We start from the raw sequence: 11,976 nt of genomic DNA on the forward strand, positions 1-11,976 counted from the left end.
TGAGGATTTCGTTTTCAGCAACAATAAGATGTTGTGCAGCCGGTCTTCCACGAGGCATTTTCGATTTCTCATAAGAAACTATGATATTCAATCACGTGTGTGATTTACATATAAACAGTTAACGTCAATCAAATCACGTGATTTATTTATAAACAAAGTAGTACGGATAATACGGGTAAGACGTTCAGTTATTTCCCTTGTATTTTATTTACTTTTTTAACCTCTCGAAACTGGAAGATTACCCCTAAGCGGAACATTTTAATATTAAGAAATTATTTTGACTCGAATTTGTTAAGAAAAAGGAGAAAGAGAGAGAGAGAGAGTGTGTGTGTGAAAGAAAGAGTAAGAGAGAAAATGAAAGAGAAGGTAAGAGAGTGAAAGAAAGAATAAAAGAGAAAAAGAAAAGAGGGGTGTGAGAGCGTAAAAGAGAAAAGAAAAGATAGAATAAGAAAGAGAGACAAAGGGAGAGGGATAAAACACGGAGTGAGGGTAAGAGATAGAATAAGAGTGAGGTAGAGAGAGAGTAAGAGTAAAAATAAAAGAAAGAGAGAAAGTGAATAATAGAAAGAAAGAGTGTAAGAGAGAGAGGGGGAGGGGGAGAGTATTGAGCGGTTTATTGCTGACTTCCGGTAAATGTTGAGTTGAACGGAAGTGCGCGAGATTCAAACGCTGGAGTGTCAAAGTTAAAGAAAAACTGTTTCATCAGCGATTCGTTAATTAATTAATTAACAATCTGGATTAATTGAGTGTCGATTGCTGTTGTTGTGGTGGTGACAGTAATTGTAGTTGTTCTTATTGTTGTTGTACATCAAACGGTAAGTTGACGAAAGATTTGAGTAAATAACAGAAGCCCCCCCCCTTCTCTCTTTTTCTCTCGTTTCAGGAATTTTTTATCGGAAAGAAATAATATTAAGATCACCGAAAGAAAGAAATAATAAAGTTAAGATCATCTTCCAGCGGGATAAAAAGAAACTGATTAACATTGTTCGTTTGTGTTGACGAAGGAAATAAGATTTAAGAACATGTTTGATCGGTTTAAGACGAGAGAAATATATTCGATACGATTCAGATGAATCTTAAGATTGCGATGTGTGAAGCAAAAAATGTTGGTTGAAGCCAACATTTCATCCTCTCCACGTCTCTCAGCTGTCGGGTCTTCGATGTTCCACTGGATCAAGAATGGAAGAACCGAGAAGTCGATGTCGGTTCGCGATGACATTTGACATCGAAAACAATCTGCGAAATCCTGATAACTTGCTACAAAGACATACACACGGATAATGACCGCTGTGGTCATTGGAGGTGTATGTAAATCAACATACATAAATGTATATATATATATATATATAAGCACATGCAAATATATCTGTGTGTGTGTACACAGATATATAACAAATAGTGAGGGATTATCAATCTGGGCAAAATACTTGGCAAGTTCTCTGTTGGCACACCAGGGTAACGCTATTATTCAGATTAGTGAAGAACTCTGGGTAATCTTGTGGCAGGGTCCAAGGCGATGGTTCGTCACAATTCTATATTGTAAACCCGTGCATGGCAACAACCTTGGCAGGGTTACTTTATACCTAACAATATTATGTGTATGTCTGTATCCCAGAAACAGCTGGAAGACTTTGAATTTTTTTTTTTCCCCAATAATAATAATGTATATAAATTGAGATGTTTGCCTTGCCTTAACGTTTGTTGTCCTCTTTAACAATTATATATATTATATAAGCCTAAAGCTTATGGCAATCACCGTGCAAGGACAAAGGAAAATGGTTTAATAAAGGAGCATTTTCCTTAGTCGTTGCATGGTGATTGTCATAAGCTTCAGGCTTATTTAAAATACCATTATTATTATTTACAAGATAGTAAAACACTGCACATACAAAAACTATCTTGCTAGTTAGCCTTCCTTTGATATTGCTGCACCTCTTATGTGTCCATAGCTTACACTGGGTACATCTTATAGAGTTTCTACCTACTCATTTTCTACAGGTTGAGCAGGGCTATCTACCTGAAGGGGTTTGTGGTTTGTCTACCTTCCTACTTATTAGGACTTTGGTTTTAGCTACGTTGACTCTAAGGCCCTTTGATTCTAGTCCCTGCTTCCACACCTGAAACTTCTCCTCTAGTTCTGATAGTGACTCAGCAATTAGTGCAAGGTTATCAGCATAGAGGAGCTCCTAGGGGCATCCTGTCTTGAATTCCTCTGTTATAGCCTGGAGGACTATGATAAATAGGAGGGGGCTGAGGACTGAACCTTGGTGGACCCCTACCTCTACCCAGAATTCTTCACTGTACTCGTTGCCAACCCTCACCTTACTGACAACATCCCTATCCCTGTACATGTCTCGCACAGCTCTCACTAACCATTCATCTATCCCTAGTTACCTCATTGACCACCAGATAAGGGAGCGGGGGACTCTGTCAAAAGCTTTCTCCATGTCAATGAAAGCCAGGTACAGAGGTTTATCCTTAGCTAGGTATTTCTCCTGCAGCTGTCTTACCAGAAATATGGCATCAGTGGTGCTTTTCCCTCACACGAATCCAAACTACATCTCATCTAAACTGACTCTCTCCTCATTAGTTGGGCTATGACCCTCTCCGTGACTTTCATTACCTGATCAAACAACTTGATACCTCTGTAATTATTTGTATCTAATGCATCACCTTTACCTTTGTAGCAGTTGACTATGGTTCTGCTACACCAGTCATTGGGTATGACTCCTTCGTGTATCATCTGGTTAAACTATACGCGTGACCAGGCTATAGCTGACACTGCCAGATATATATATATATATAGATATATATATATATATGATATTTACCATGTGAACTACAATGAAAAAAATATGAGAGAGATATGGTGTACAATTTTTTTTGTGCAGAGGTTCCTTGAGACATGTAATTTTAAAGGTTACGCAAGGGTAAAACGGGCTTTTTTATGGATATGGTAGGTCCCACTCCTCACCTTTCAACTACTAAACATTGACATGCTTTCAGCACTTCTCCTCTATCTGATGTGTATATTATTTATCTTTGTTTCTAGCAGTGACCATTCCATGACTTCATGGAGAGTAAAAAGGAGAAAGTTGTGAAAACCTATGGCAGACACAGGTCCCGTGTGATTAGGACCGACGTCTGGGAAGATAATGTAAAGAAAACTAAACAGACTCTGTTTAGTGGTTCCAATAGCCTCACTCCAGATGAAGATTTTGTAACAACCAGGAAAGCAAACTTGTGAGTATCTTTGATGGTGATGTTCCCTGCCTCCACCTCTTTTTGAAATGGTTTTTTTTATATTCTACAACTTGGAAACTGTTGATTGATAATAACTGGGAGGGGATTTTTCGAGACCCTCCCAGTGGTTAGCAATTGTTCTTTAGTGCTAAACAAATGAGTGAGACATTTCTCCTCTGTATAAGATGCTTGTCTGTGCCAGGTGTTGTCCCTTGAAGATCTTGTCAAGTTATTGAGCTCATCATATACTGCAGAGCCATAGGTATTGCTGAAACGACTGCTGTGGCTCTTAAAATCAAGGTTTAAATGTTGTTCTGAATCCTATACCATATCGTTTGTTTTACTTGTCTCTCTCTCCAGTAAGGGGTTTCTATCTCTGCTCACCCTGTGCTGTCGATTTATTTTGCATTCTGCCTTCTTGACAAAGTTTGACCCAAGATGGAAACGAAACCCTGTTAAAAGATGGAAATGTTGTCAGCTAACCCTAAGTGACACCTTAATCTAACTTGGATATTTAGAAGCCATCAAACCAGTCTTACCTGTTTTGACCGGATATTCTCTGCAATGGTCCCATCTCAGACTTTTCACCTTTCCTCTGCAGCATCCTGACCTTCTCTTAAGGTTTCTCTCTTTATTCCAATCACTACAACTTTGGCCCCTGATGCACACCACACCCACTGCAGCCCTGTAGTTACTGTTTGTGGCTTTGTGGTCCCTAGCCATCCCTTTGTTCTACCAAAAACTGTTAAGAATGCAAGCATGAGGTAACTTAAAATTTCTTTTCCAATTAATGTTTGTTTTACATTTTTTTTTTTTTGTCCAGGAAAAAAAGAAAGGCAAAGAAATCAAAACCCGAACATGAAAAAGAGAATAGATGCTACAAAGAGAAGAGAAGAAATGAGGAGAAATTATTTTTTGATAAAGTAAGGATGTTAGCATTTGATCCTTTGATGTCAGAATTGGATCTAGCTTTTAAAGAACGTGTCACCTGATTCTTTCATGTTAAACTGATTGTTTTTGGTAGAATGTCCAATGCTTATGTCTGCATAAGTCTGCCATTAGTTATTCTTTGGTGATATGGTCGAATTTACTGCTAAACTGTGTTTCAGAATAGAACCCCCTGGTCCATATTTTCTCTGCTCAGGGGTACCTGCCATATCATCTGAAACTTAAATTTTAAGACTAGCATTATATCCAGAGAGACATTTCTCTCTCTCTCTCTCTCCCTTCTTATACCATAAAGCACTGAACCCCTTAAATAGGGTAACGGCTGAGAAGATATTTATTTTTATACTGTTATTGATTAATTATTTCTTCATATGCATTGCCAGTTTTGATTTGCAATATTGCAAATTTCCTCCTCTTCCCTCCATTTCACAACAAATTCTCACAACATCAGGCTATAAAGCAAACCACTCACTTATTATTCTGGCTGTGATAATAGTTTTAAGTGGTTTTTTTTCCAATTATAACAGTTGTCAACCCCTGAATGTTCAGCCTTAGAATCTATTTTATCATTCATTGGTGAAAACAGTGTAAACTTTTCCAAAGTCCTTGGCAAGAAACCTCTCATTGTAACTTCATCGTTATTATTAATTAATTAAATAATTAGCTTATATCAAAGAACCTTATTAACTGTGACTTGTGTATTTCACTGGTTGTAGAGAGTCTGCATAGACATTACCCTTTCCTCCACACCAAACTGAATGACCAGCCTTGGACATTGTTTAATTCTAGTCATTATTTAACTTTAATTATATATATATTTTTTATTTATTTCAGGATTTTGTATCCAGTTTCTCTGATTCTTTCAAAGGATCTTCTCCAAGAAATATCAAACATTTACCAAAATCAACCAAGAAAATTGTTCCTCCATCAACTCGTAAAAAAAGACTTCCCAACTGGACAAAGCTGAAGACATGTTCCCCTGATTTATTCAAAGAATCGAATGAGAAAAGTGTTTCGATGCACTTCAGTGATTTTGACAACTATGAATTGTGCATCTCTGAGTCACCAATTGCAGCTAATCCATATGCAGAAAATTTCCCCAGAGTTACTCGTCTGACAACTAACAGTTCTGATCAATTGTCTGAGACAAATGATTCCAATTATTTCTTGAGAAATAAACAACATGAAGAAGCACGAGATGATGTGTTTGTTGGCACCCGAGCGAAAAAGACAAAAATTACCACCAGTACTCCTTCATATTTACCTGTAGTCAGGCTGGAGCATAGCGCTGAAATTGAGGAGCATCTTAATAATTTAAGAAACACTAGCAGAGAAAATGGATCATTTCTAAATAGTTACAGAGATGAAAGCTTAGAGCGAAATCTCGAAAATGCTGCTAATTCTAGCAGTATGTTTTCATCTTCAATGAGAAGTGGACGCCATCCTACTTCTTCTCCTCGACACAGCCAAAAAAATAATAATTGCAAAGACAATAGTAATAGCAGCGGCAACTCTGCCGAGGCTTACTCTAGTGCCAAGAGTAGTCCTTTTGATTGTGTTGTTCAGTTGAAAAAACTCGATGCTGGAGTTGAACAATTGTTAAGTGCAGAAAGCTACATCAGCTGTGAGGATTATACTCCGAGTTTGTTTGAGAACAGTTTTACTGACAGGAAATCTAGACGAGACAAACTCTTGAGAAAGAAGCAATTGTCTTTGCTGTTGAGTTCTTGTGCTCATTGCTCACTGGATCAGCCATGTGGAAACGATTGTGCCTACATGAAATACATAGTGAGTTCAAGGCCCATCTTTGACCTCCTCACTGACGTTAGGGATAATAGTGACCCTTGTCTCAATTCAGGTGAATTTGATTCCTCTGCAGAACGGATTGAGGCTCATAGCCTTGGGAGAAGATCAAAGTGGCAGGACGGTGATGATGTGTTCCCTAATGTAAGTATTGAGCATATAAATAGCCTTCTGGAGATTGTGTCGTTGTCTAGTGATGAGGCGGCGTCAGAAAAGGATGACGTCAGCATGGAGAACAGTGGAGATTTGTCACTAAATGACATAAGAGAAGAAGAGGAGGAGGAAGATGAAGAAGAAATTTGTTCAGAACTTGGCTCATCAGATTCCTCAGCCTCTGCAATACATTCTGAGAACCAAAAGAAACAGCATTTCCAATCAAATATTGTACAGCGCAGTCCTTATGAAACTCGTGGCAGTAAAATAAACAGCAAACTGGAAAATGGTTCCAGACAAACTGTGATAAAAGCAGATCTATCTGAGGAGGACTACGATGATGACGATGATGACGATGATGATGATGATGATGATGGTAATAACAGTGATGATTCTGGCCATGTCGCTGACACTGAACATTCCATTTCCCATTTATCCAACAGTCAGCTGACTCCAAGTAGGAAGAGCTTATTGGTAAGTTTTTTTATTTAGTATTATGAATTGTTGTTTTGTCATCATCTTTTATTTAGTGTCGACAAAATATATACCAGTCATATACTGGAGTAGTTGGAGGTGGTGTGGTGGTGGGGGGTGTTCACCTGACAGGCTAACACCACTCCCTTCATGTAAAAAAGCACCCAATATACTTTGGGAAGAGCAACCAGCAGCAGAAACCTGCCAAAACAGACGATGGAATCTTTATCTGTGTGTCTCTTCCTCCCTCTCTCTCTCATAAATAAATAAATAAATAACATGTCCTGTTGTTACCCACCTCTCACCTCTGTCACATTTGTCACCAGGTCATCCTGTCACCCATCAAGTGTCCACTTTCTCCAAAATCCAAAATATTGAAGCAGTGCCAACAGGATCGATTTATTTCATTCACTGACTGCATCGAACCAGAGTAAGTCTTTTTTTGATTGATTGTTTCTTTTTAATTAGATTTAATTAGTTATCAAATAATTGTCATTATGAAATAGGCACACGTATGACTAAGATGGTTTGGAAGTTTGTTTCTCTGTCACATGGTTTCAGGGTCAATTCCACTGTACAGTACCTTGAACAAGTGTCTTCTGCTTCTAGCTCCGGCCAACCAATGCTTTGTGTGAATTTCAGAGAAGGAAACTGTATGAAGCCTGGAGTGTGTGCGCACACGTGTGTATGTGATGCATATGTCTGTCTGTGTGTATGTCAATGTGTCTATGAATGCGTAAATTCTTTTGTTTTGCATGTAAAAGTGTTGAGCTACAAATGGTGAAGATTGTTGACAGTTCTCTAGCATCAGACTATTTGAAAGAGCTCTGTGCCTTAGAAGACATGTCAAAGAAAGAATTCCTTATCTGAAAAACAGGCAAGAGTTACTTTCAGGAAGAGTATCTGGCTATAAAACAATGCTTCAATAATGTGTATGCTTCTAACCCATGCTGGCATAGAAAAATGGAACATCCAACAACACACCAAAGTGCCCATACCAGTGAATACTAGTGATATATTGGAGCCAATTGATTCTATGCCTCAGAAATAATTATTATAAACGATTATCTTTGTGTCATATAAATAAATCCTCCGTTTGTTTTGTTAGACCAGCAAAGCACCAGATTAGATGTTTTATACTCTTCAATTAGATTATTTCAGTTGTAAGTCAGCTCTGTACTTCATTCCATCAGGAGCTTAATAAAATAAGGATTTGGTCCTGGGGTGCCTTTAACAGGATCAGGCAACTCAACATCAGTCTTTGAAACCCTAAAAAGCAGTCATGGGTGCTGTTCTCCCCTCTTCTGATCCATTGTAAAAAAGGTGATGGATGGTCAGCTTCCCATCTGTCCTTCCAGGCTTTGAGTATTTTTCATTCTGTTGCAGTGTTATGCAGAAATGTGTGAAGATTGGTGAAGGTGTGTATGGAGAAGTTTTCCGAACAACTAAACATAAAAAGTCTGTGGCACTAAAAGTAAGTAACAGCTTTCTTTTTGTTTTTTTTGTTTTGTTTTTTTGTTTTTTTTTATGTTGTGCTTGAGAAAAAGACCCATCAAGCCAATTGAAATCATAGTTATGGCAGATACTGGTGTCACGCATCAGGCATCCATGCCGGTGGTGCGTAACAGCACCCATTACACTCTTGGAGTGGTTGGCATTGATTAGGAAAGGCATCCAGCCATAGAAACCATGCCAAAACAGACTGGAGACTCGTGCAGCCCCTCAGCTTGCCAACCCATGATGATGATAGTGGTGGCAGTGTCGGCAGTGATTATCATTAGAAGTAAAGAGTCATCCATAAAGAGATTTTGTTCCAACCATCCTGTTTTTACAAACATTAAAAAGCAGCCCTAAAACAACAACAATGCCCACTTCCTCTATAATTTTGGGGGTTGTTGTTTTTTTTTATTCTCTTTGATATTCTTCTTTTATTGCAACGATAATTCCATTGAAGATCAGAATTCCTAACGTTTATCTGGATTATGTTTTCTTCTTCTTCAGATCATTCCAATTGAAGGTACCTTTAATGTTAATGATTGTGCACAGAAAACCTTTGGGGAGATGTTGCCAGAAATTGTGATCTCACAGTAAGTTTGCTTTTTTTTTTTTTATTATTATTATTGAGTGAAAGGGCAGTGCATGCCATCAAAGGGACACTGGGGTACGAATATATGAAGTCCAATATACCCATCATGACTACCCATCTGATAAGGGTACACCAGGCACATGCATCACAACCACATGTGTGCGACATGGTGACCTCATATCAAGATAAACAACGCATGACCTCGCAGGTGGGGCCCAGTTAGAATTTTCTTCAGGTGAAGTGGCCCATCCCGCTCAAAAGGTCCCTGAATAAGGGTTGTTTAAGGATGTTGAATGAGACACCCATGTTTCCAGAGACGAAGTATCCAAACCCCAAAGAATTCCTCTCAATACATGGCTATGATGCTCCCCCACTGCTATTATTATTATTATTATTATTATTAAGGCATTGAGTTGGCAGAATTGTTAGCATGCTGGACAAAATGCTTAGCAGCATTTCGTCCATCTTCACGTTCCGAGGTCAACTTTACCTTTCATCCTTTCAGGGTCAATAAATTTAGTACCAGTGAAACACTAGGGTTGATGTAACCTCATATCAAGATTTACAGCGCATGACCTTACAGGCCTTGTTTCCTATGTCTGGTCAGGTGATCGTACTGGATCATTGCATCCCACATGATTTTGCAATTCTCATTCTCGGTGACTCCTGGGGTTTGCTCATACCTCATCTTTGTTCTTTGTAGGCCGTGATTTCTACAGAGATCACAACGGATCATTCTTGCCACATTGTCATGGCATCTTTTGTATTTGCGTTTTGCCAATTTTGGGCATTCACTAACAATGTGCCATACCGTTTCACCCCTCTCGCCATACATTCTGCATTTCTTGCTATCGGTAGTGCTGTCTATTCTGCATTTCATATAGTTGATCCTTGATGCTTGTTCTTTAGCTGCTCATATGAGTGCTTTTGTCTCTATCTTCAGGTCACTCTTCATCCATAGCCATTGGTACTCTGTATCTGTGTTGGCGTTCACATCTCTTGCAAACTGATCATACATTTCTCTCTCCTTATATAATAGTAGTAGTAGTAGCAGTAGTAGTAGTAGTATTCATTGCATAACTATGACTGTTTTGTTTCAACAGAGAACTCAGTGAATTACAGTTTGGTGTTGAGGACCAGACAAGAAATTTCATCTCCGTGAACAAGTAAGTCTCTCTCTCTCTCTCTCTCTCTCTCTCTCTCTCTCTCCCTCCCTCTCTCTCTCTCTCTGTTGTGCTTTAGCTTTGGAAATGGCTATTGACTGCTGTGATCTGCCTTAGCTAATGAAAACATGGGTGTTGGTATGGAGGCAGGCACACAATGGCGTTGGGTAAACTCTAGAGACATTGGTAAAGATAGATCATGGAGGTATATGATGGAATTGGTAAAAACTGAACCCAGCTTCTGTCCTGCGAAGCTATGTGCTGCTGCTGCTTTAACAATAATAATGTGTTAGTCCTCTGGATTATGAGTTGACTATGTATTCTTTGATATTGCCATGGTCAGCCATGGAATCTTATGCCAGAATTGGTTTAACAATTTTAGATTTTGAAGCCAACTCCAAAACTTTACTGTGTAGTCGACACGTGAACATACGTGGACAACGTTTGGATTTGTTGTGATGTCACAGTGAAATCAGCTGAAAAAGGTGGGGTAGCCAATGTTACTACATGGTGGACTGACTTTATACTGAGAGGAGATTGTCCAACAACTCAGCTGTCCAAGGATTACATACATCAGAACCAATAGCTGCTTATCTTCTGCCGTTATCACCGCAACCACTATTAAGCTTTATAAAAAAACATGTCCTATACTTCTACAATCTCTTTCACTTTCCTTACAGTGTAAGCTGTGTGAAAGGGAAATACCCAGCGCAATTACTGAAACAATGGGATATATTCCACAAGAATAAACAATCTGATAACGACAGACCAGGTCAGTATATTTCATCTTGCTTCTAGTCTCTGGAGAATGTCTATAAAAGGCAAATAGTTTTATATAATTATGTTTTAGTGATTGTAGTAATTATGAACGTCACTGTTTGTAATATTTCTGCCTATGGAGAGAAACATTGGTGCACGTGTGGCTATATGGTCGACAAGTTTGTTTCCCAACCATGTGGTTTGGGGTGCAGTACCACTGCATGCCGCCTTAGGCAACTGCCTTTTCTACTCTTGCAGCACTGGGTCTCCCAAAGCCTTGTGTGTGGATTTGATTGACGGAGGTTGTAGGAGGCCTATCATATATAGACATATCTGTATTTGTGTGTTTCTGTCTCCTTCTTTTGAAATCACATCATTATTGTAAACGAGTGTCACTGTTATACAAGCAGTGTCATTCATTTCCAGTCTTCCGTGAAAACATGTCTGGTCCCGGGGAAATATTACCCTTTCTTGGAAACAAGCGAGGGTTGGCAAGAGGAAGGCAATCAGACCATAGAAATCCTGCTTCAATAAACTGTCAGATCCATAAAATGATGATGATGATACTGATGATGATGATGGCCTATGTAGTGTCACCAACATCCTGAGGTGTCTTCAGCAGTGATGGAAAATTTAGTAAAAAGAGAAAAGAAAGGAAAATAGTGAAGTCTCGTCTTAAAAAGCATTTGATGAAGTTTGTAAAATAACTTTGGAGGAGCTTCCTGCTTGAGACATCAACATTTACCTCCTTATGGAACTGGGAGGGACCATGTTTTATAAACTTTATTCTAAATGACTCAGTATTGTTAGCTGTAAATAGATACCACATTAATTATAGTGTCTCACTTATGTTAATTTTGATGTAAGCAAAAATGAAAATAATTGTATCAAATATAAGATGTTGTAATTAGTAATGACAAGCAATTGTTAACCTGTGAAATAGAAATTACCATGATATGTCATTTAATTCTGTATAAGGGGACAACAGTGTTGTGGTAATGGAAGCAGAATATTTCACTTTGGTCAGGTTTGTGTGTCACTGACTTCACTGTTAACCAATTTTCTGGAAGGAAATACAAGGAAATGCTATTAATTTTCTTTGACTTTATTTCTAGATATATTCTCAGCTGATCAACTGTTTGTGGTGTTTGAGTTTGGAGATGGTGGTTCCACATTGGAAGATTTCAAGGTAACTTTATTACTATTTTGATTAGAATCATTTCAAACTTCAGACCAATATGTCTTGTAATGTTTGTTCTGTTGGCTCTTTATATTTTCAATTCAGTTCCTATCAACGTTAACTTTGCGTTTTCATAAATCTGGAGTAGGGGGGGGGGGATGAAAAAA

General features: G+C 38.5%; 1 protein-coding gene across 2 annotated transcripts in view; it reads left to right on the forward strand.

The window, feature by feature from the left end:
- Positions 1 to 632: 632 nt before the first annotated feature.
- LOC106874274 (uncharacterized) overlaps positions 633 to 11,976 on the forward strand; it is a 14,792-nt gene continuing 3,448 nt past the window's right edge. Inside the window, exons 1-10 of one of the 2 annotated variants that reach the window (XM_014921941.2) lie at positions 633 to 815; positions 3,053 to 3,243; positions 4,067 to 4,166; positions 5,026 to 6,621; positions 6,948 to 7,051; positions 8,008 to 8,095; positions 8,623 to 8,708; positions 9,811 to 9,873; positions 10,551 to 10,642; positions 11,745 to 11,818. In XM_014921941.2, coding sequence (XP_014777427.1) covers positions 3,074 to 3,243; positions 4,067 to 4,166; positions 5,026 to 6,621; positions 6,948 to 7,051; positions 8,008 to 8,095; positions 8,623 to 8,708; positions 9,811 to 9,873; positions 10,551 to 10,642; positions 11,745 to 11,818 — 2,373 coding nt within the window. In that variant the 5' untranslated portion in view covers positions 633 to 815; positions 3,053 to 3,073. The remainder of the gene's footprint in view (positions 816 to 3,052; positions 3,244 to 4,066; positions 4,167 to 5,025; positions 6,622 to 6,947; positions 7,052 to 8,007; positions 8,096 to 8,622; positions 8,709 to 9,810; positions 9,874 to 10,550; positions 10,643 to 11,744; positions 11,819 to 11,976) is intronic. The other variant, XM_014921942.2, reaches the window with a different exon arrangement.

Source organism: Octopus bimaculoides, chromosome 18 (assembly GCF_001194135.2).
Source record: "Octopus bimaculoides isolate UCB-OBI-ISO-001 chromosome 18, ASM119413v2, whole genome shotgun sequence".
NCBI lineage: Eukaryota > Metazoa > Mollusca > Cephalopoda > Octopoda > Octopodidae > Octopus > Octopus bimaculoides.